Genomic DNA, 25,133 nt, shown 5'->3' with positions numbered 1-25,133 from the left:
AACAATAATTTACAGAAAAATACGCCATATTTTAGAGATGGTTTGAATTGCAATTAATTATGATTAATTTTTAAGCTGTGATTAACTTGATTAAAAATTTTAATCGTTTGACAGCCCTAAAAAATAGCAATGTAAATTTCCCCAAAGAACGGTCAGAGACGTAAGACAACCAGAGGATAAAATATATAAGAAAGACAGGGCATATGGTGGTAAAGGATAGATTGTTGAAACAGGAGAATGTCATTGTCAGTGGCGTAAGGCATTGCACACAAGAAAAAGGTGTATATAAAAAAGCTACCGCTGGATCAGGTTGGCTCTTTTCCCCGTCTTTTACAGCCCTCGACACTCAAGCCATCTCTATAACTGAACATTTGTATGTTCTTCCACATCTTTACCAGTGAATTTAGCACCAGGGACACCATTTTCGGACAGAATTGTTAGGTTTAGCTCAGTAAACATCTCGTTCGTACAGTATTTCCATGCATTCACAATTAGTGATATATTGACCCGCCTAGCAACAACAGCTAACGTCATGAATATTAATGAGCAAAAGTGACGTGTTGCTTGCGGTACGCCATTACTGCAATCACTCTTCTTTCAAATAACTGATTGACCATGGATTGAAAACAAAGTCTGTCAGTGCTCATTTTAACTTAAGGTGTGATATCGTGCACATATTCACTAAATATTCACTTAACTCGACCCGCATTATAAGCAGAATTACTTGGAGCTTGGACGCTTCCTATTTCGAAAAAAATTGGCATCATAAGTAAGATCATACATACTGTAATAGATCATTCCTGCTCGCAGCAATGCTATATTGTCACCACGTTTAAACTAGTTAAATTCCCTCATTTTCAGCGTAAATTGAAATAACCTGCCAGTGCTTCAAGCAAATTTTAATCACTTAAATTTCTTGAAATAGGAAAAATAGCTAGCTCATTAGTATATTTAATTAATTATTATTATTTTTAAATGTCAGGAATGTTTTAATTCAAGATTGGATATCGTTTAAAACATTTGAAAGCATAATTTTCTTGATTTAGGTGAACTTTTAGATGTATTTGAGTAATAATCTAACACATTAATCTGTTAACTACTCTTTAACACTCAAAACGAAGGAGAAAATTATTTGACTAGAATTAATAAAAAATAATTTTATTAAGATGTTATAAATTTGCAGTGCACACCACAATATGCTACACAATGCTCATGTATATGAAACAAAATAGTATAACTTACAAGGCACAAGTAACGAAATGAAATAGCAAGCAGTGGCTGCCGAAGTTAGGTCGTCTTTTAGGGCTCCGTGTTAGCTATGAGCTCGAGTAGTCATGTGATAACATCTGTAGAATGATCTTAAACCTAACAAACTACTTACACTTAAGCGCCACTAGGAGGCGACAAAGTATTCCTAATAAAAACAGGCAATCAGAGGACATGAAACGTGATCATTAGACGAAAAATACATGGTAAGAAAGACACTCCGGAACGAATTAATTTCGTATCTTGAGGCACCACTGTAGTATTTAGTCTTTTCTATATTAGTACTAAATAAAAATCAAATAATTTTGTGTTGTAATCATTAGGGATTTTTATTTTGCAAAAATACAAGTTATAAGAGTAATATTTGGCTGTGTTTTTATTGGTTTCAATTTTTGGCCTCAGTTTTCTAATGTTCGGTTTCAGGCAAGAATTTTCTTTACTTATAACCACATTAGGAAAATAATTATGTTCTAGAGCTGGAATGTATTAATTGCATTTCACGGCCATAAATTTCTTACCTTTGCTAATAAATCCGCATAAATTGAATTATTTTTGTATTTTAGCAAGATTTTAGATAACACGCAACAAATTACTGTACATACTAGGGTTGTTCCGATCATGTTTTTTTGCTCCCGATCCAATCCCGATCGTTTTAGTTTGAGTATCTGCCGATCCCGATATTTCCCGATCCAATTGCTTTTTTTTGCTCCCGATTCAATTCCAATCATTCCCGATAATTTTTCCCGATCATATACATTTTGGCAATGCATTAAGAAAAAAATGAATAAAACTCAAACGAATATATACATTCAACATACAGTACATAAGTACTGTATTTATTATGACAATAAATCCTCAAGATGGCATTTACATTATTAACATTCTTTCTGTGAGAGGGATCCACGGATAGAAAGACTTGTGACTTTGTATATTGTGACTAAATATTGCTATCTAGTGTATTTGTTGAGCTTTCAGTAAATGATACTGCAGCCATTCAACCCAAATGCATGATGGGAAGTGGACCCATGACTGTGCGTAGTGCTATCAATTGATATATCTTCTCTGCGTTGGGAAATAACATAAGGTGTTAAGAAAAAGATCAATTGCTACCTTGCTTCCCCACATTGCTTCCCATGATATTTCTAATCGTAGGGAGAGGGATTGTAAGGCTTTAGCCAATTAAAATAAGGCTCCAAAGGCTGCCAAAATTCACTCTACTCATTTTACGCTGCCTTTTAGCTCTCTAAATAGGCAAAACGGTGCCATTACAGATGGAGCGTGACAATGCGTGAGTGGCTCCTGCAGCACATGCATTAATTGCGTTAAATATTTTAACGTGATACATTGAAAAAAAAAAAATAATTACCGCCGCTATTGGGATAAATTTGATAACCCTCCCTTAAGCCTAAACTAAAGACTCTGGATAAGTGTAACATATTATGTCTGTAACGTTAAATACAATTAGAAAACAGTTTAATTAAAATATATATATATATTAAAAAAAGGCATTCCGATATTTTTTGCCGATTCCGATACTTTGAAAATGACGTGATCGGACCCGACTGATCGATCGGGACATCTCTAGTACATACCATAGATGACGTCCTGCCTCTTGACCAGGTTGCGGTCCAGCTGCTGGAGATACTGCTGTTCCACGCCTAAACTCCACGAGTCGGCCTCCATCTCCTTGGCCTCACCCTCAAACTCACCCATCAGCTGGCCGTCCATCATTTCCGTCCCTGTTAAAGGTACCAGCAAAGCATTTAATTTACAAGCTTTTATTTTTGACTTTCCCGAACGTCCCTCATAAAGGCAACTTAATGGGTCTTCATTTATTTACATGGTTGCGATGGTGTGTAATGACCTTCATCGGTGAGTGATTCCATCGACTCTGTGACCGCATTGGTCCTGTTGAGTGAGTCGGTGGACTGGGAAAGATAGCGCAGACCCCTGATGGGGATCTCATCAAACACCGGACTACATAGGCACACAGGTCACACATAGGTCAATGCACTTGTTTCGTGAGTCCATGCGGTCATGACTAAAATTGTCCCGCCCACTCACCCGGCAATATTGCTAATGGAGAGACTTTTGGACAGGTTGTTGCCATGGAAAGGCATGAGGCTAGTGTGTCGGCGTGACGGCTGCATCGTCTGAGATACGTGGTCCTCCGGGGACAAGATGGCCGACCAGGGGCGTTCCCTGGTCCCGCAGGCTGGATGAAAGAAGAGAAGCAAACTGCTCAGTATGGCATATAATACAGCATTTCACAATTGTTTGCAAAATAATTTTATGGAATCAGCTTCCAGCTAATATTAAAGAGGCCGACAATGTACATTTAAGATGAGACTAAAAACGTTCCTATTTGACAAAGCTTATGGTCTGGCTAGTTGAAAACAGACTAGACTCACAGTTCAGTCTAAAGCTGCCCTAGGAGCTACAATGCTGGGGGAAGAACAGCCACTGAGTCCTATCCTCGGTTTTTCACTCTACTTACCACTTGTTCTTACTTTATTTCTCTTTTCTAATTCTAATATCTAGTTGACTAGTCTTTTCATCACTAGTCACCCGGTGTCCCCTTTCCCAGATGAACTTATAAAGTATAACTTTATTAACATTGTTTTGTTTGTAACAGAAAAGACTTAACGCGCATCAATTTGCCTGAATTTTTAAAAAAAAGTCACATCCAAACTGTAAAAATACATTCAAGGTACATTTTTGACCATTTGATACTGAAAAATAAAATCAATAAATAATAACAAAATCAAATTGATTAGAAACATTAACTCATGAGGACAATATGCTAAAAAATTTGACCGAAATAACAAAACTGAATACAAGAAGAAAAAAAAGTGTCTTTGGACAGAAGGACAGTTTTTATTTTCGCTGCTCCCAGTATCACCTCCAGTTTGCAATGATGTTATATGATGTTATTTTGCACTGAGCATGCTAACAGTGCTCACTGGTTCACTGATATAACACTGACAAAGCGGGATGATTGTTGGCAATATTCGGCACGTTTTCGCTGAAAAACAACCAAGCGGTTTATCAATGAGATTGGGGTCTAATGTCTTTAAGTTGCGTCTTAATTGATTTGGCTTCCGGCTGTCCGCTATAATCATTTTTAGACACAGTAAACAGTGGTCTTTCCTTGTCTACCACTATATTAAATGTCAAAGCCAAAAGGCAAACGGCCCGAAAAAAGCGCACTCTCGGCGGCCGAGGGAGAACTGTAGGTGAGGGCGGTCGTCGTGACGATCCCAAGCCGAAAATGGCACTTCTCGGGCGGACACGTGAGAACCGGAGAAGACAGTGGGTCGCTGCGTGAGTCCGGACGGAAAACGGCTTTCGAAAACGGCGCACAGCTCTCCAGCTCTTCGTGAGTCTCTTCCGTGTGCGAAGTGCTCTTGCTTACTTCAAAAATACTGTGCGCACTTTGAAAATGAGAGCGCCACTGCCACCCACTGAGTGGATGTGCAAGTACACTTTATTCTAGTATGGCAAAAAAAAAAAAAGCAAGGTCACACGCGCCACCCCTGGCATCGCTCTACGCCCGCCTGGGGAAGGGGGGGGGGGGGGGGGCGGTGCCTCACTATTTGAGAAGTACTGATCTACTGTATCTGATTGTGTATCAAAATGACTCTGTAAAGCCCTCTGAGCCAAACATGTTGAGATATAGGTCTATACAAGTAAAATTGAATTGAATAGAAATAAAATTAAAATATTGCCTATGAGAGTATTGCAGATAGGGTTGACTTGAAAAACCACATCGTCCCGTATTTAACAAAGGAGACGATTTGTCCCGTATTATCACGAAACTCGAAAATGTGTCCGATTGTTAGCACGAACGACTACTTGTATGATGGTTTTCAAGAATATGCAGGAGAATATAACAACAAGAATACACAAAATCCCACTCTTCTCATTGGTCGAGGTACTGTCACTTGTCATGATAACGGAACACTAAATAGCAACATGGACGACCCAAAAAATAATTCAACATATAAATTCTTTTAAACATTTTTTGTTTAAGTTTACCTGGCTTTTTCTTACAGCACAAAATGTTCCGCTTTGTATATTAACCCTAACAAGCCCTATGATCAAACCGGCGTGATCATCTGTAAATATAACTCGGAAATGAGGACTTCAAAATGTCTCCCAGTTTTTATTTGGCACCCATAGACCTCAGAAAAACCGGGAGATATTATCGTTTTATTTGATGGTCAAAGATGTCTTTTTTTCCGGCTCTACCCATGAGGTGTTGTTCCCTATTTTTTTCCTGAATAGTTGGCAACCCTACATGAGAATGATAGTTTCAATTGTAAAGTAGTGCTAATCCTGAATGATGTCTCTAATGACTCCTCATATTTAAGCCGTGACCGACACTTGTAACTCACTTTTGTTCCTCATGGTGACGCCAGGGAAGGAGCTGGAATCTGGCACGGTGCTAAACTGCTGCCTGGGCAACTGGCCAGCATTAAAGGAACCAGGAAGAGAGCATAGGAAGCGTCAATATTGCTCTGTAAGACAATGCTTAAACGGTGGACTCTTTTACCTTCATCTTTACCTTGGCGCAAACAGCCAGGCCATCTCTACAGCCCTTGTGCACGCAGGAGTTGCAGTCTAGAAAGGAAAACGGGAGAATGTCAGTACAAAAAAAAAGGTGTGGTGGCTGGAAAACTGGTCCACTAATAGAAAGCAGATTGCGGCGCGTGATGCAACACGGGAGTAATACTGAAGCAGGGGGAAGATGGTGGGGGTTTAGATGGCTGACAAACACATTAGCCTTTGCTATGCATGGGAAAGTTTCTCAGTCGCGGAGAGATTGCCAAAGTACGATTTGGTCTAGAGTTTGGAGGACAAACATACTCTTGTTTCCCATGGTGATTCAAACGTCATCACTCCTTCTAACTGTACGACTGAAAAGTATTAAAAAGTAGCACTCGGAGAACATTGACTGTATTAAGGAGAAACAATCAGTTTTTCTCCTACTTCTGTATTTCGCCACACTGCTTGAAAAGGCTTGTATAAACACACTGATATAAAAGACAAAGTCAAACTCTTATAGCTGGCATATAAAATGACGAGGACATTTTTCCCCTCAATATGTAACAGTTAATTCTGCACAGCAATTCTGTAAAGAGGGTAGGATAGCCTTGCCGACCTACACTCAATGTCACTTCGATAAAAAAAGAATACAATAATAAACAATAGAGTTTTCCGCTAATGGCTTTTTAACCGATAACAGACATCCCGATGTTGTCGAACTCCAAAAATTTGATATATGCAGTCATGGATTTAACATATTATGGCTAGTTGAATTGTGATTACCCAATGTATGCTTAAATAATGATAAATGTAAGAACTTCAAGGTTTTCCAAATGAACATTCTGTAAAAAAGAGGAAAAGTGCCAAAATTGCAATACTATATTTGTTATTCAACTCAAAATAGCGCAAACGTCAGTTTGTTTGTTTTTTGATCATATTGGCGTGCCCCAGGGTTCTGTCCTGGGGCCGCTCCTCTTCATTATTTACACCAGGGGTCCTGAAACTTTTTCCTGTGAGGGCCTCATAACTTTTCCCTTCTCTGATGAGGGGTCGGGGTCAGTTTGTAACAGAAAAGGTGTGATGATTGCAGGAGTGCCTAAATGTAAAAATGTATTGTTTTTCAGAAAGCCATAATCAAATAACCCTTTCTGGATTATTCACGCAACAAAAGTAAATAAAATAAAATAAACATAATATAATATAATAACAAATAATATTAACACTATTAATTAAATAGATAATAATAAAATAACCCTCTCTGGGTTCTTCACAGAAAAAAGTCAGGAAATAAATAACACCATAGAGAAAAAAAATAAATAAAAAACAAAAAAATAAAAATGGTTTCTGGTATTGTTCAGGGGGCCGGACCAAATGTGGAGGCGGGCCGGATAGTTTGGGGACCCCTGATTTACACCCTCCCCCTCGGTTCAACCTTCTGTTTAGAAGACATTAACTCTTGGTTCTCTTCCAACTTTCTCCTCCTCAATAGCTTAAAATCAGAAGTCCTCCTTGTAGGCAACAACGCCATGCTCTAAAATGACAATAGCTTCTCTATTACCATCAACCATGTACCAATCTCTCCCTCTACTCAGGTTAAGAGTCTGGGTGTCATCCTTGACATCACGCTCTCCATCCGCTCCAATATAAACGACATCATCAGATCAGCTTATTTCCACGTTCACAATATTTCTGGCCTCCTCCCTCTCTCACCCACCATACCGCTTCCAATCTTGTCTGTAGTCTAGTTACTTCCCGGCTCGATTACTGTAACTCACTGCTCTCTGGTCTCCCAAATAAGTCCCTCCGGAAGCTGCAGCTCCTCCAAAACTCAGCAGCAAGCCTCATCAGTCGGACCCCCACTACTCACCACATCACCCCTATCCTCCGTTATCTTCAGTGGCTCCCAGTCAAACAAAGAATCAACTACAAGATCCTTGTCATTACCTTTAAAGCACCTACTTATGCAATCCCCTGTGTATTAACCATCCCCCCCCGTTCACTTCGCTACTCCTCTATCCTCCACCTTTCGGTCCCCCATGTCAGCCTCGCCACCTTCAGTTCCAGAGCTTTTAGTCACTGTGCTCCCCAGCTCTGGAACTCCCTACCCCTCGATCTTTGCAATATATCTACCCTCTCACTTTTCAAATCCAGACTCAAAACACACCTGTTTACTCTTTCTAAATCACCATAATCCTAATCTCGGTTTTACCTCTTTGTTAGGTTTTGTGTTTTCTTTCCCTCCCAGTTTGACTTATTCCTGTGATTGTCCATTGATTTCACCTGGTGTACCTGCTCCTAGTGTATCCTCCTATGTCAACCACCTGTTCCTCGTTGACTCGTTACCCCGTGTCTGTGTCTCTATAAGCTCCCTGTTTTTGTTGAGTCTTGTCGCGACATGTGCATGTACACCTTCATGTCAGTGTTTTTCCCAGTTCCTCGTGTTCCTTGTCCTGCTTCAAAAGTAAGTTGATTTCTTAGCCTGACTTTTGTTTGTTAAACGTTTAGAATTCCCCGGTTGTTCTGTTGGTACTTTGTTTTTTGTTGGCATTGATTAAAACATTATTGCACCGCCTATTCTGCCTCACCTTCCCTTTCCCTGCACTTGGGTCCACAGACCACCTATCTGCCCGCATAGCTTGACACTCTTAAGTTTTAATTTATTTTTATTCTGCTTTTAATCTAATTTTATGATTGTTTTGTTATTGTTGTTGTGCTATTGAGTTCCCATCTTTCTTGTGAAGCATCTTTGCGTGTCTTGAAAAGCGCTCTGGAAATAAAATGTAATATTATTATTATTATTATGTTCTCTGAGATAATCCGGGCAAGTGCAAAGTGTCAATAAGGCACTGCCATATAACATATGGCTCACAAAAATGCTTACAGGGAAACAATCACAGGACCAGAGTCCACAAATGTCAATGAGTGGCATTTCTCAACATGCATTTTGCTGGGCTTTTGCACAGATTTTCAATTATAAATTATGTGTTTTATTACTTTTCTTAGTGAGTATCTATTTCTGGTAACACAGTAGTTATAGCATATGATGAGTATATAACTTATTATTTTTTATTCTTGTTTACTACATTTGTGCACCATGAATTAAAATGGTCTTTGCTTACTTAATAAATCCCGAGCATAGTATAATGTATGATTTTTCACGATTCATCTTTCATATTGTTATTTAACTTTACAATTAAAATATCCTATTTTGAGTTTACTTCTTGTAATGTATTTCATAGCTCTGTTTATTTTCGTTACTTTTCCCCCCAATGTATATATTTTTTAAGAATATTTCTTGTTTTTTCCTACTTTCTTTAATTCTTTAATTACTCAACTTGCAGATTATGCAACGCAGCCTATAATTGCATCGGAGTCCCGCGGCCATTTTCTCCTCTTAAATGCTTTTACGAGGCTTTTTTTATGGCATCTTGCGGAGGCAAGCCCCGCACATTGCCTCGGGCTCACACAAAAGAGCGCCTGTGCGAATGCATGAACGTCTTTCAAGCTGACATCTGTCTGGAAACACCCTCACAAGTGACGAGAAGCACCATGTCGGCACATATGAGCAGAAAGTCTCTTTCTGCATTTTTAGACTGTTGTGTCAAGAAATCTTGCGCAAGCAGTGACATCCTCTTTCTTGCCTTTTGCTCACTGAATTGATTCCTTTAGTTGCATGAACTAGACTTGAAATCAATTCGGCAGCTGTTTTTGGAGACTAAAAAGCCAATTCTTGCATAATGATACCTATTTAGCTAATTGACTGCCATTGATGGCGCAAGGCTAGCAAATGATATTTGCTGGCCCTCCTAGTCAAAATTAATTGGACATCTAGTGCCGTCAACGGCACTGAAACATAAGCATTCAGGGCCAGTCCTCCAAGTTTAGATTTGGTGTCTATATATATATTGTAAACAAAGGCTACACTGTGATTTCTGGATTTTTTTAAGATTGTCTCTTACAGTGGACAAGCACCTACCATGAACATTTTGAAACCTGTCCATCATTTCTAAGTGGGAGAACTTGCAAAATCGCAAAATGCTGTTCAAATACTTATTTTCCTCACTGTAATTAAGGAAAAAAAAATTAAACATCTTCTAATTACTGTAAGGCTGTGACCTATTTTAGGGACGACGTGATTTATCTGATGGTCCCATGACAATCTAGAATTAATAAGAAGGACCAACAGCTTCACCTTTTCTGTGTCAAAGCAACATTATTTAGAGTAGGGCTGCAGCTATCGATTATTTTAGTAGTCGATTAATCGATTAACTAGTTAGTTCGAATAATCGAGTAATCGGATAAGGAACATGAAAAATTAAAATACCTGAGCTGAGCCTTAAACGGGATTAAAAAAAAAAAAAAAAAGGATCTATGTACAACAAAAGAACAATTGGCTAACTTACATAGCAAAAGCCCGCTAGCTTAAATGCTATAAAATGCTAAAAAAATTTTTTACAATGCTTTTAACAAATGGTTCAGACACATATTCCCACAAAAAGGCTAAATATACCAATAAACTAAATTATGAATGCATTAAAAAACATTAGGTCAACAAAAACTTAGCTTATGTTGGTCTTAACAGGGAGCAGTTGAATTCAGCCATGTGAAAATGAGGCAGACCAGAGGGCAGTGTATCCACCCTAATCAATAAGCCTAAATGCAAACACTTTCAAAATAAACCATTACAACGCCAGTCTAATTAAACGACTACTCGAACCAATAAAACTTAATTCGAATATTTTTTTTAAATCGAATACTCGAGTTGATCGATTAATCGTTGCAGCACAAAAAACTTTAGGTCAATAAAAACTTAGCTTATGTTGGTCTTAACAGGGAGCAGTTGGATTCAGCCATGTGAAATGAGGCAGACTAGAGGGCAGTGTATCCACCCTAATCAATAAACCTAAATGCAAACACTTTCAAAATAAACCATTACAACGCCACTTTAATTAAATGAATACTCGAACCAATAAAATTTAATTCAAATATTTTTTTGTAATCGAATACTTTAGTTAATCGATTAAGTGTTGCAGCACAAAAAACATTAGGTCAACAAAAACTTTGCTTATTTTGGTCTTAACATGGAGCAGTTGGATTCAGCCTTGTGAAATGACGCAGACTAGAGCGCAGTGTATCCACCCTAATCAATAAACCTAAATGAAAACACTTTCAAAATAAGCCATTACAACGCCACTTTAATTAAACGAATACTCAAACCAATTCGAATATGATTTTCCTAATCGAATACTCGAGTTAATCGATTAATTATTACAGCACTAATTTAGAGTTGGGTTGAGTTGAGGATTTTCTCTTAATGAGTAGTTCATACCAATCAAAATACTAAGTTTTTTCCACATTTGTTCAGTCTATAAGGATAAGCAAATTCCCATTTTCCATGTCTCAGCAGGTGAACAGGACAGGTAAAAAAAATTATGTCACATTTAGTGAGGACAGAACCGGTCTATTAACTGATTTTTTCTACCAATTATTCTGCTATATATTAAATGTTTGTTATCCGATTACTCGATTCATCGAACAAATTATTCGACAGATTAACAGATTACTAAAATCCTCGATAGCTGCAGGCCAGGTGTCTATCATTGTCAATGGAAGGCGATGAGTTCAGTAAAAACCCTAAGCATAAAAATGTAAAGGTACACATGAAAATAAAAGTACCCTATTGGCCCGAATATAAGACTTTTTTTTCATTGAAATAACACTGAAAAAGAAGGGGTCATTTTATATTCGCGGTCTAGACATTACACCCTTTCACGACGCTAGATGGCGCCAGATATCATTGAAGCGATGTTCTGCCATGACAGATCTCAGCTACTCTCCCCATTCACAACGCTGGATGGCGCCAGATATCATTGAAGCGTTGTTCTGTCATGATAGATATCAGCTACTCTTTTTAGTTTAACCAGTTTGCATTGTTTTATTGCAATGTTATTCCTTATTCATATTTGTTTCAAGACTACAGTTACAGTTAGACTTCACTTTGATGGGTAATGCAGTTATTGCAATTTTGTTGTTTTATCACAATAGATTGGCTTATTTACAATTCAAAAATCAGGGCCATCTTATATTCAGGCCAATACGGTAAAAGGAAATGGCAAACATTAAACAAATAAATACCGTATTGGCCCGAAAATAAGACAGCCCTGATGATAAGACGACCCTCTTTTTCAAAACTCAAGTTTGAAAAAAGACTTTTTGAACACCAAATTAATTTTTATACAGAAAATAATTACAGTACATCTGAAACAAACGATTATAACAATATATTTGAGAGAAAAAGCCTGTTATTTTGCCTCATTCAAATCCAATATCTGAACATTTAAATATGTAAACTAAAGTGCAATCACATTCGTAAATGAATGGCTTCTGGTTTTTGAAATGTAAATAAATCAATCTATTGTGATAAAACAACAAAATTGCAATAACTGCATTAACTAGTGATGTGTCGGTCGCGAACGAGCCGCTACAAAGAGTCGGCTCTTTGAAGTGAACGATGAGAGCCGGCACCCTTCCTGTAGAGCCGGCTGTCATTTTCCCTCCCCCTCTCTCTCTGTCTCTCTCTCTCTTGTGCGCTCTCTCTCTCTCTCTCTCTCTTTCCTTCTCTGTGTCGCTCTCTCTTTTTCACGTGTCTGAAGTGAGGTTTGGCAGTGGCTCAGCTGCCGTGCTCAGAGAGGGAGACAGGAAGAGAAAGGGAAGGGGTGAGGGGCTTGGTACTAGGTACTGCACGGAGTGCACGCTGAGCACTTGCTCCGTCGTGTCTGCGCAGCCACAGACAGACACAGGAGGAGGAAAGGATGGCACATGAACGCAATTTGTAGACCTTCAAGATGAGCCGAAAACGCAGTAACATTTTGAGACATTTTAATTGGTTAAAGTCAGATGACAATAGGGCAGAATGTCATGTCTGCAAACTTAAACTGTCCGTTCGAGGAGGGTCAACTAATAACCTCCATAGGCACATGAGGACGGTTCATCCTACTGTCCAGCTAGAGGAAATGAGAGAGGCAGGTGTGCCTGTTACCACCAGTAACATTAATAATTAAAATAAATAATAAAATAAATAAATAAAATAAATAATTACAAATAATTACTGAGAGGAGCCGGATCAGCCTGTCCAAGTTGAAGTATTTAGTTTTCTTGAATGTAAATTTAAAATAAAGCTTTAAAAAGATAAATCTTTGTTTTGTTCGCTGCTGCTGTTGCAGTTACTACTCACTATTTTTGTTAGGATGCGGCATGTTTGATTGTTGTTGATTGAAGTTTAATTTTGTTGCTTGTTATTGTTTGGAGCCTTTTTAATGTTCAATAAAATAAGTAAAAACCCTTTATTTGCTTGATAATTGTTGCTATTTGCAGTCAGTAGAGTGCAATATTTAGTTCAACAAGTCATTTATAAAATGTATGCTAAATTTGTCATAAATATTTAAAAGTAAAGCTTAAGTTAAAAGAGCAGTTTGAGAGCCAAAAAGAGCCAGCTCTTTTCACTGAGCCAATCCAAATGAACCGGATCACTGAAAAGAGCCGAAAATCCCATCACTAGCATTAACCATCAAAGTGAAGTCTAACTGTAATTGTAGTCTTGAAACAAATCTGAATAAGGAAAAACATTGCAATAAAATAATGAGAGTAGCTGAGATCTATTATGACAGAACATCCCTTCAATGATATCTGGCGCCATCTAGCGTCGTGAATAGGGAGAGTAGCTGAGATCTGTCATGACACAACATCACTTCAATGATATCTGGCGCCATCTAGCGTCGTGAATGGGTATACTGTGAAGTCTAGACCGCAAATATAGACCCTACTCACCTACGTCACAAAATGGGCGTGTCGCTGTTTCCGGCCGCCATATTGTACCTCTTTTTCAGACCTATTCTCATTGTTTTCAATTAGTCGAGCAAGTTATAGAGCAATTCATGGAAGCCCCGGTGTTATCTGACGCTGTAAACTCATTGGATCCGTTGCATAAAAGGCGTTACGTGGAAAAGCTTCAGTTTATCCATTCGCCAGATCCGTATTTGATGCCTAAATCGATGTTTTTCGACCCGCTGGCTTCGCCTGACATCTGATATCCTGATATTTACAACTATCTTGTCCACACAAAATCAGCCTATTTTCACGAAAGTTTGAAAAACTTTAAGAGCTTGGAGGCTTATAAATGCTACGTTGCTGGTTGGGTGAAACATGTCCTCGTACACGAAAATTCGGCAGGAATCTTGTGCTCGGAAGGTGAGTTACGAAATTTTCAATTCAAAATCTTTTGTTCTTGCTAACATCCACTGTCAAGTCTAATGTATTTCATATCATTTGTCAATGGAGCTAGGGCTTTTAATGTTCATATGGTTTAGTGATACCACTCTCACTATATACATATATAATACGTAATAAATATGAAGTGCGATAGCACTACTCCAGATTGTCCCTAGTTGAATTTATTTTTTGGCTTTTGACCTCAATAGTGAAATTGTAAATTAATTGTATGACAACTGTCTGATTATCCCCTTATAATTATATATTTTCAGGTAGTTCATTCACAACGTCTGAGTGTATGTTGTCGGCGATTAGCCTAGCAATGATCTTAATTGTGGTTGTCAGCCCCAAACCCTCTAAATATATAATAAATGCATCTTACCAGATATAAAATGACTACTACATAATCTGTGGTAGTCGTTTGGAGCCCAGTTTTCTCGTCGAATTGCAGCAGTCAATCTCGGTCTCCTCTTCGGGTCTCTCGGAATACGGTAAAAATTCAAGTCTCTCCGTCTATCTTCTCTGTTTTTGCAACCGACCGCCACACACGACTTCACCATTTTGATTATTAATGTTAACGAGCAGAAAAACACGCCATAATAGGAGGAATTTTCGAAGCGCTAATGCATTAACATGACTAGTACCCGGACAACATGGCGCGGGGGCGTGGCTGTGACGTCACGTGAGTAGGGTCTATAGGACGACCCTCTCTTTTTCAGGCTCATTTCAATGCAAAAAAACATAGTCTTATATTCGAGCCATTACGGTATACCAATCCTCCCCCCAAAAATCAAAACGACTACAGTTCTTAGGATGACGCAGTGCAGCTGTAAACCCTCTGCCAATGACGACCACAGTGATAATCATTTTGGTAAATGAACAGCTTTGATAGCGCCTATAAAACGTGATTACCATTGTAAATGACAAAGCACCTGTTGCACAGTATCTCAATACATTGTGCAGGAGAAATACACAAAAGACACAATGAGGACACGTGACAGTACTTACACGTGCACTGGAAGATCTCCTTGCCGCCGAGGGCCTTATTGCACTGGGAGCAGAGTGTGCTTGTCGGCACCTGGCCGGAGCCCGTGGCGGCAAAGTGATGCCCGTTGATGGCCTTCTTCTCCTTCTCCTTGGCCTCCTTCTCCTTTTTATCTCGCTCCTTTTCCTGAACAGGTGGCGCACACATACAAAAAACAGGACATAAATAAAGAGTGATAAACCGGGGCAAGAAACACTGCTCGATGCTTGGAAATTCCTCGTCAGAACCCAGCTGAGTGTCGTTATTACTGTCACAACAGGGGGTCTTGGAATATTAAGCGGCCCATTATTTACGCTAAGAACTAATTGCCTCATTACATGAAATAGAGCCTATTGTAGAGCACACTTTGGGTGGTTTTCACAATCAGAACGCAAGACGGGTTTTGACCTTGTGTAGTGCTACAAAAGGAACAGGCCTGCAAAATGTAGGAGGAAGGAAATGCCTAATGCACATTTCCTCTTTCTTTTTTACTACGCCAGCTGCTAAACTTAAAGTAAGAAAAGTAACGAGATAGCACTTTTTAATTACAAAAGAAATTAAAGTTGATTCCTTACTTACTTTAAACGAAAAGCAAGAGTCAATAGTTAAGAATGACATAATGCAGCATGACTATGGCTCTTCCTGGAATCAGTTTCTCCCAACTTTTCCTTCATTGGGCATTGCTTTACAGGATGACGTCATCTTTCTTGCATTTGGTCATCGTGATTGTGCGACGATGAGGAGAAGAACAAGAGCTGCTATTCTCAAGGCTTGACGTCACATAGTATCCACCCAAACCCAGAGGAAACGGACACAGCAGAGTTTCCAAAGCTTAGTTCAACAAGGCAACAGCTCCCAGGCAAAACTCTCCAAACTTACAGTGGGATATCAAAATCTTGAAACGTAGCAAAATTTTAAGGAAAAGTACACGCACTATAATAAAAGCTGTCAAGTGTGACCTCAGATCACTGGGTATCAAAAGAAAGTAATTCCATTCCCAGTTCTTTGGCTCGTTTTTTCTTTCTCTCAAGCGATGCAACCACAGAAGCTTTCCAAAGATGGCAAAGACGAGTCATGATGAAGACTAGGGGTGTGACAAAATATCAAAATGGTGATGTATCGTAATTAGGGCTGTCAAACGATTAAAATTATTAATCGAGTTAATCACAGCTTAAAAATTAATTAATCGTAATTAATCGCAATTCACACCATCTCTAAAATATGCCATATTTTTCTGTAAATTGTTGTTGGAATGGTAAAAATAAGACACAAGACGGACAAATACAGTACATTCAACATACTGTACATAATTACTGTATTTGTTTATTATAACAATAAATCCACAAGATTGCATTAACGTTATTAACATTCTTTCTGCTAAAGGGATCCATGGATTGAAAGACTTGTAGTTCTTAAAAGATAAATGTGAGTACACGTTATAGTAATTTTATATTAAAACCCCTCTTAATGTTTTCGTTTTTTTAAAAAAATTGTAAAATTTTCAGTCAAAAAATAACTATATAAAGTAGTGATTGAAATACACCACAAGGTGTCAATGGCGAGTTTTAAATTAATTACAGATCTAGCCAAGGCAAAGTCTGAGTAAGTTTTTTTGTGTATTTTGCATAGCTATTTTGATTGGGAATGCCAAATCTCTTTGCATTGAGCGCTTTTCTTTTTGTGAAGATTACTTTTTTGAGAGATAGGAATATTATTTTTGTTGTGCTTTCACTAAATGATACTGTAGCGACTTAACTGTTACGCCCAAATGCATGAGGGGAAGTTGGGCAACCATGACTGTCAGTGGTGGCTGCAAATGGTATATGCTAATAAACCGTTTTAGAATTCCTCCATCCAAAACAACAGTGGAGCTGGAGTAACATTACTTATCAAAATCCCTTAAAAAAGACAATTTGGGAACACCGCATCCATCTGCAATCTTCACAACAGGGGAGGACAACATGTTCATGAAGGCAGATGCGGAACCAAGCTCATGCCAACACAGGGAGGACAACATGTTCATGAAGGCAGATGCGGAACCAAGCTCATGCCAACACAAAGACCAGGTGTTTTTGTAGCTAAGTTGCCGCTGTCTTATGGAAGGTATGTTCTTCCTATCCCTGCATTTTCATGTGTCTGGTGCTAAAAAAATACTAACCTAAAATCTTGCGCATGAAACGACTTACTGCCTTTGATATTGTTATCACGATGATGATTGTAATTATGATGATCTTTATTTCAGATTCAGAATATTTATTGTCATTGTAATAAAGAGCATAACCAAACTTTGTTTGGAGCATCCATACAGCTAAGTTGGTAAAGTGCGAAGCCCATATAATAAATACCCTTAAGTACCAAGTGTAAACATTGACAAAGTATTAGACATAAGTACAAAAAAAGACTCAATATTATTTACTACAACTACTGCACTGGTGTGGCTGCAACACATGCTATCTGCTGCTAGTGTGTTGCTAATGCATAAATGCAACTGTTAGAAGTTTTTTGTTCATTTGTTTACAGATGGAAAACACTGTTAGGTAAGGGAAAACAAGTTGATTTGTCTCACAAAAACACTTAAAATTCTACCCAGGGGCACCCAAGAGGCTGGGGCAGGGAAACAGTGGCTCACCCCGCGGCAGACTGTCAGTTCGATCCAGAGATCCAACCACGAGCTTTTTAACTGTAACAACTTTAAGATACGCAATTGGAGCTGGAATTACCATGGACAACAGGAGAAAGCCCGTCTGGAGGCCGCCGAGGGTCTCTGTAATGACGGGTGAAAAGTTCGGACAGGCTCCCTTCCTCTGATATCAGATAGTGTAGTATGCTCCACCTTTGTTAATATTTTTGCACATCCACCAATCGTTTTAAATAAAACAAGAAATTCAATCATGTTGTCCAAATGTTTTATTACATATGTTTTATTATGTTTTATCAATATCGGCAATAAAAAAGAATGACAAACTATTTTTGTTTATATGCACATAGCTTGTAGTATTTCCTTGTAACAAAAAAATCCACGTCAGCCCTTCTGCACTCTGCAAATTTAATATTACCGTAATTTCCGGACTACAAGCCGCTACTTTTTTCTCTCATTTTGGGTCCTGCGGCGTGTGCAATGATGCGGCTAATTTGTGTATTTTTCTGACGGCCGCCAGGGGCGCTCGAGCATGGAATGTGGGAGTGAGACACGTGGAATATATGTGTCGAGGAAGACGCTAGTTTGCACTACTACCGGTAGTTTAACTTTGTACATTGTGCATGAATATACCCTACCCACCGACGTCACAAAACCACGTGCTCGCTGTGTGGTTCCGCCCACTTGTCCGTCATTTTGTCTCTGTATTAGCATTGTTTTCAATTGATCGAGGAATTTAAAATGCATTTCATGGAAGACCCGGTGCTTTCTGATGCCGTAAACTCACTGGATGTGTTGCATAAAAGGCGTTATGTGGAAAAGCTTCGTTCTATACAGTCGCCAGATCCATATTTGATGCCCAAATCGATGTTTTTCGACCCACTGTCGTCGCCCTGTCTGCCTGACATCTGCTACGCTGATATTTACAATTATCTTGTCCACACAAAATCAGCCTATTCCCACGAAAATTTGAAAAACTTCAAGAGCTTGGAGGCTTATAAATACTTCGTTGCTGGTTGGGTGAAACAGGTCCTCGTCCACGAAAATTCGGCAGGAATCTATCTTGTGCTTGGAAAGGTGAGTTACGAAATGTTCAATTCAAAATCTTTTGTTATTGCTAACATCCACTGTCAAGTCTAATGTATTTCATGTCGTTTGTCAATGGAGTTAAGGCTTTTAATGTTTATATGGTTTAGCAATAGCACTCTCACTACATACATACGTGTATGTTGTCGGCGATTAGCCTAGCAATGATCTTAATCGTGGTTATTTGTCAGCTCCGTAGACGAGGCCAGTTTCTTTCACTTGGTACCGGCTAAATATTATTCAAAAAATAACGATGGTGGAAGAAAGGGAAGTCACAAACATCTTGAATTTGAAACTATGTCGTACTACGTTGTATGTTGTCGGCGATTAGCCTCGCAATGATCTTAATTGTGGTTATTTGTCAGCCCCGTAGACGAGGCCAGTTTCTTTCACTTGGTACCAGCTAAATATTATTAAAAAAATAACGATGGTGGAAGAAAGGGAAGTCACAAACATCTTGAATTTGAAACTATGTCTTACTACGTCGTATGTTGTCGGCGATTAGCCTCGCAATGATCTTAATTGTGGTTATTTGTCAGCCCAAAACCCTCTAAGTATATCTTAAATGCATCTTACCGGATATAAAATGACTACTACATAGTCTGTGGTGATTTTTTGGTGCCCAGTTTTCACGTCGAATTGCAGCCGTCCATTTCACTCTCCTCTTTGGATCCCTCGGAATACGGTAAAACTTCAAGTCTCTCCTTCCATCTTCTCTGTTAGTGCAACCAACAGCCACACACGCCTTCACCATTTTGATTATTAATGTCAAGGAGCAGAAAAACACGCCGTAAATAGGAGAAATGTACGTAGCCGTAACAGGTTAACACTATGTTTTGACGGACAAGTGGGCGGTACCATTCAGGAGAGCGGAGTTGTGACGTCACGTGGGTAGGGTCTATAGAGGTGGCGAACCCTCGTCTTTGTGCATGAGTAGAATTGGCAGACCTGCATCATGGGAAATGCTAGAAGAAATTAAATTGGCCATCCGAGTTGTATGGGACGCTTTGATGACGAGCGGCGAGAGATCATTTGCCAAGACTCGCCGAATGCGAAGAGCAGCTTTGGGGGAGCCTAGCATCGTGAAGCGATGTGAAAGAGTCCGCCATCACCAGTGGGCTTTGAGGGGCCAGTCTGCTCAGGACGGCACAGGCTGGGAGTGAATATGCCTCATTATGGGAGACATTGAAGGCGACGCGAAGGACAGACTGAGTAGGTGCGTGCGTGGCGAAGTGCATCTGAGCGTCTTCATATCAGACACTGAGGGTGAAGACTTTCATGTTTTGAATGCACAGGAAGAAGATGAAGATTGCTAACAAAGACTTTTATGTTTTTATTAACCAGCACAATTAGTGCTGCACCGCCATGCTGATGCTATGCCACTTCCGTGCCGCTGCTATATAACTGCCGTGTTTGCCGGCGCTGTTTGGAACGAAAAGTTAAGGTGTGTTATTAAACGTTTGAAAACTGTATTTCTTTGTCAGTGTCTCATTTTACTAAGTGGGCACACGCGGCTTATAGGCAGGAGAGGCTTATGCATGTACAAAATGGTTTTTCCTTTAAAAATGTACTGGGTGAGGCTTGTAATTAGTGGCGCCCAATAGTCCAGAAATTACGGTATTTGTAATTTCACCTCATTTTGGTCACTCAAGTGGCCGGCGTATCAATCTACACCTCACGTAAACACAGGCTGACAGGTTGTTATAATTTTGTCCACGAATGATCAACGAAATGATCAGAGTTCATGCACAGCACAGAACGTCTCGGAGTCTCTTCTACATCGTGCTGAATCCATTTCTGGAGATTCCGCGGCTTCCTCTGGTTTAATTTTGCAGTTTTAACTTTGTCAACACACAGCTTACTTCAACCGCAATTCATGTTGTTCTTTCTAAACCTGAAGTTTGGAGCAGACGCTGCTCATATTTCGCTCAGGAAACTTGTCTATATCCCAGCATACATACTGAACAGATACAATATATATATATATATTTTTTTTTTATCAAACGATATTATCAGACATCTCTACCTTGTAATGTCTTAGATACTGTATCTGCAGGTTACCAGCAATTGGGACATGTGTCATGTGTTGAAAAAGTGTACTAGCACTGCCAAACTTCTCCAATATGTGAAAATCAGTCAACTACGACAAGCTAATGTTGATACAGATTCAGAAAACTATCACTATGCAAAGAACTGGAAAAAAATATATATTACTGGAACTAAATGGAAAAATCTGCATAAAATATAACTAATATATGAATGTAAAAAATGCAGATTGTATGGAAACCAAAGCACATTCATACAATAGGCGATCAAAATATGTATACAATAAATAAAAAAAAATAATAAATAAACTCTTGCAGCAGAAAATGAAAGAAAAAAAAGGTTGGTCAGAACACAGTATTCTGATTAGTACTTGTATTCGTGTAATAAGAATTCTTAAAAAAATAATGTTCCCCTTTAACATTATTATTCAGCAAATATCCTCTGCACTTCCTTCACCACAACTCCTCCTCCACACAATATCCACAGGAAAGTTCTACTTCATTTTATAATTTTATGACATATGAAAAAAGAACTTTCAACTTTTTTAAAACTTGTATGACAGTTAAAACTGCTAGAAAGCAGGTATGATGCCTTTAGAAAGTCTGTCACTTCCATAATCACTACACTCACAGGTCAATAAACAGTGAGTTGTTTAAAAAAAATAGATGAACTTCTTTTTACACTTGTGTGTAAGGTAAATTTACATTGTTTTACTTTGACAACTACTGATAGCAATGGTTCTACACTTTAGGGTTAAGATTTGAAATAAAACAACACTTTCGACAACCTGAATGCTACGTTTCAGACAAAGCATTGCTGGAAAGACAATTATCGTCAGATACTGATACAGTGGAACCGGTCCCCCTACCTGGTGCCAACCCTTCCATCTCCTCAACGAGAAGCCATGGCTCCACATTGCTGAGCGGTGACAGCAGCTACAAGAAGCAGCAGCGAGACGCCATTGTGACAAGTGACAAAGAGGAAGTGGGGGTTGACACTTCTGCATTGAGCGTCTCGGTGTAGACGCCATGACGACACCGCTGAAGTAATGGCCCGTTTGTACATGGTAGGGCGTCATATCCCTTTAAAAGCGATTTGACTGAGGTTAGGTGTGAAGTCATAAACACTATGAGAAGCAATGACTTGCACTTAAATTTTATTTATAAGTTTTAAGTTTATTTCATACCCTTACCTGTGCCTGTCCGTTTTCAGTGTTATTTATTGTTGTTGTATGTCACTGTTATCAATTGTGAATTGCTCCAGATTTAAAGTGCCTGTGACACGAAAAAGCATGTTTATTTCATAATACACGCGGTATTTTATGCTCCTGAATGATATGGACCGCTTGGATGCGTGTGGAAGCGATCGCTATATTTATTTAGTTTTTTGAATCCCGCGCCAGGAAAACGAGTGACTTCCGGCTTCGGTCATGCATTAAGGAGGAGGGCGCTGTGACGTGTACGGTAGAAGACGTCCTCTTCACGCTACAGTGTACTGTTGTGTATGAGGACGAAGGATTCAGCTGATTTTGCGGATTAATACGTTTATTTTTCGCATCACGCCAGTCAAACGGCTGCGGAAAAATCATTCTGTATGAGGGAGAGGCGTATGCGCCTTTTGGGAGTTTCAAAAGGTTCCCATTCACCGTGGATATTTACTGTGGGACCATTGGACTTACGATGAAGTGAGTAAACATCCTGTTTTGTATTATGTCAAATACGAATACAGCGATTACAAAGTAAACACTACAAACTTCCTTTAAATGAAGGACTACTTACGTTTGATCATTGATAGGCATGTAAAAAGCTCTCCTAATGCATTAGCAGCAGCACGTTAGCTGCGTTAGCTCCAGCCACCCTCCTCCGGGGAACGAACTGTAAATTGATCTCCGCCGGGCGGTTTGGCGATCCGCTAAGACATTCGACAACCGGGTCGTCATGTCAAATAATCCAGGATAGCTATGTGTGATTTTCCGCTTTGAAGACTTTGAAACATCACTCGGTTCGGGTTAGCATGTCGGCTAGCTGTCACGCCTTCTGGTTTGTTTACATTCTCCGAAGCCGGGGAAGGGAAATGACATTTGTCCGATTTAGGTGTCATAAAATATCGTTCGGGAGCTGCGACAGTAAAGGTGAAGTCGACAGTTTTGACCATTATGGAGTAATTTTGCCATGTCGTCCTGAATAAATGCATTTTTATTATTTCATATTCCATTCAGCACAAGACTGTTATTTGTCATGACCATGCCATTTATTTAGCAATTGGGGAAAATACTTGGATAAAAAGAGTATCCTGTAAAAATGTTTAAGTAAAGAGACAGAAACAATGACATTTTGCGGCTTTCTTCGTCGCGTTTTCCTCGTTGTGAATAGTTCCCCCTCAACGGGCTGACTGGTCCTTCTCAAGCCATTTATATAGCTATTGGGGAAAAATACTTGGGTAAAAAGAATATCCTGTAAAAATATTGGAGTAGAGAGACTGAAACAATGACATTTTGCGGCTTTCTTCGTCGCGTTTTCCTCGTTCTGAATAATTTCCCCTCAATGGGCTGGATAGTAAAATCGATGAGCCAAGTCTACCGCTGACGTCATCCACCTGTTGCGGACGCTAAAGCCCTATAATGGTAGGCGTGGCTAACCAGCAGATTAAAAGACTAATTTCTCGTCATCTGTGCTTTGCTAAATTGTTGTATATAGTCGAATCGTCTCAAAATATGATTCTAATTCACATAATAATGACATTTTAGACTTTTTTTCTCGTGTCATATGCTCTTTAAGTGAACAGGTTTTAACAGGTTGACTTGTACCTGCTGCTTTTAGCGATAATAAACTTTATCTCAAATACGGAAAAGGACTCTCTTGATACTAGGAATGGGACGATACACTTAACGATGCGATACGTCATAATACGATATCATAAAATTTTACCAAACAATACTATGTAATTAAAACTTATTTTTGTTTTAGTTGCACATTCAAATGCAATAGAGACTACAGTATAAAGTGGTCACAAAACGCAAAGGCATCTCACATTTTGTGGATTTCAGGCTGTGAAAGAATATTATCCAGTGAAATATATTACCCCCGCACACAAAAAAAAAAAAAAAAAAAAAACGTTTAAAGCCCAACACTGTGGGAAACTTATTATTTCTAAATTTAAATAACTAATTATCCTTGTAGTATTTAGTTCATATGGTAACGCAGGTGCATTACTAAAATTTTCTTCCTAAAACAAGCACCCTTATAATTAGAGATGTCCCGCTCGATCGGCATCCTGATCGATTGGCATCCCCATCATTTTCATTTTCAAAGTATTGGAATCAGCAAAAAAATATCGGACATGCCTTTTTTAATATATACTGTGTGTGTGTGTGTGTGTATATATATATATATATATATATATATATATATATATATATATACTTTTTTTTTTTTTTAAATTAAATTGTTTTCTAATTGTATTTAACGTTACAGACAAAATGTCTTACACTCATCCAGAGTCTTTGGTTTTGGCTTAAAGTGGGGCTGTCAAATTGATCGCGTCAACAGCGGTAATAACATTGAAATACTTAACGCAACTAACGCATGCACTGCACCACCCACTCACGCATTGTCGCGTTCAATCTATAATGGCACTGTATTACGTATACATAGAACTAAAAGGCAACGTAAAATGAGTAGAGAGAATTTTGGCAGCCTTTGAAGCCTTTTTTTAATTGGCTAAAGCCTTACAATCCCTCTCTCAACGATCAGAAATATCGTGGGAAGCAATGTGGGGAAGAAAGGTAGTAGTTGATCTTTTTCTTAACACCCTATTTTATTTCCCAACGCTGAGAAGATATATCAATTGGTACCAGGGGTCGCGTTAACCGGATATTTTCCGTTGTTGACCGGTTTTTTAAAACAGTGACGGAAAAAAACTGAAGTCAGTCCGTCATTTTGACAGGTTGCAATTCACACCCCAGACCACAGGGTGGCGAGTTAGCATATTAATTAGCTATTGTCTCTCTTAATGCATGACGTCGTTGGCTCTTCTGTCAGAATATTGTAGCGTCACCGGGGTCTGGCGGCGGCACCGTGATTGACACATCAACGCGAGGTTCTTATTGGTGCACCCGGTGTGCCAGCGCGTCATCCAATTGATGGACAAGATTGCCGCCTGTGTATAGACCCCAACCACATGACGTCACAACTCCGCCCCCTGACTGGAGCCGCCATATTGTGTGTCAGCTCGTCATGTTTACACATTACCGCTACG

The 25,133-nt window shown here is 39.1% G+C and overlaps 1 protein-coding gene across 9 annotated transcripts in view; it reads right to left on the bottom strand.

Annotated features, from left to right (window-relative positions):
* The window catches only part of LOC130921629 (A-kinase anchor protein 13), a 276,582-nt gene that overhangs the window by 51,870 nt on the left and 199,579 nt on the right, over positions 1 to 25,133 (bottom strand). For 8 of the 9 annotated variants that reach the window (XM_057845733.1, XM_057845759.1, XM_057845785.1 and 5 more), the window contains 6 exons: positions 15,091 to 15,253; positions 5,822 to 5,889; positions 5,664 to 5,733; positions 3,331 to 3,481; positions 3,107 to 3,243; positions 2,859 to 3,005 (listed from right to left, as the gene is read on the bottom strand). In XM_057845733.1, the coding sequence (XP_057701716.1) occupies positions 2,859 to 3,005; positions 3,107 to 3,243; positions 3,331 to 3,481; positions 5,664 to 5,733; positions 5,822 to 5,889; positions 15,091 to 15,253 (736 nt within the window). The remainder of the gene's footprint in view (positions 1 to 2,858; positions 3,006 to 3,106; positions 3,244 to 3,330; positions 3,482 to 5,663; positions 5,734 to 5,821; positions 5,890 to 15,090; positions 15,254 to 25,133) is intronic. The other variant, XM_057845767.1, reaches the window with a different exon arrangement.

The sequence above is a fragment of the Corythoichthys intestinalis genome, chromosome 1 (genome assembly GCF_030265065.1).
Source record: "Corythoichthys intestinalis isolate RoL2023-P3 chromosome 1, ASM3026506v1, whole genome shotgun sequence".
In the NCBI taxonomy this organism is placed as follows: domain Eukaryota; kingdom Metazoa; phylum Chordata; class Actinopteri; order Syngnathiformes; family Syngnathidae; genus Corythoichthys; species Corythoichthys intestinalis.
The sequence above is the reverse complement of the archived record's forward strand: the minus strand, read 5'-3'. Positions and strand labels throughout refer to the sequence as shown.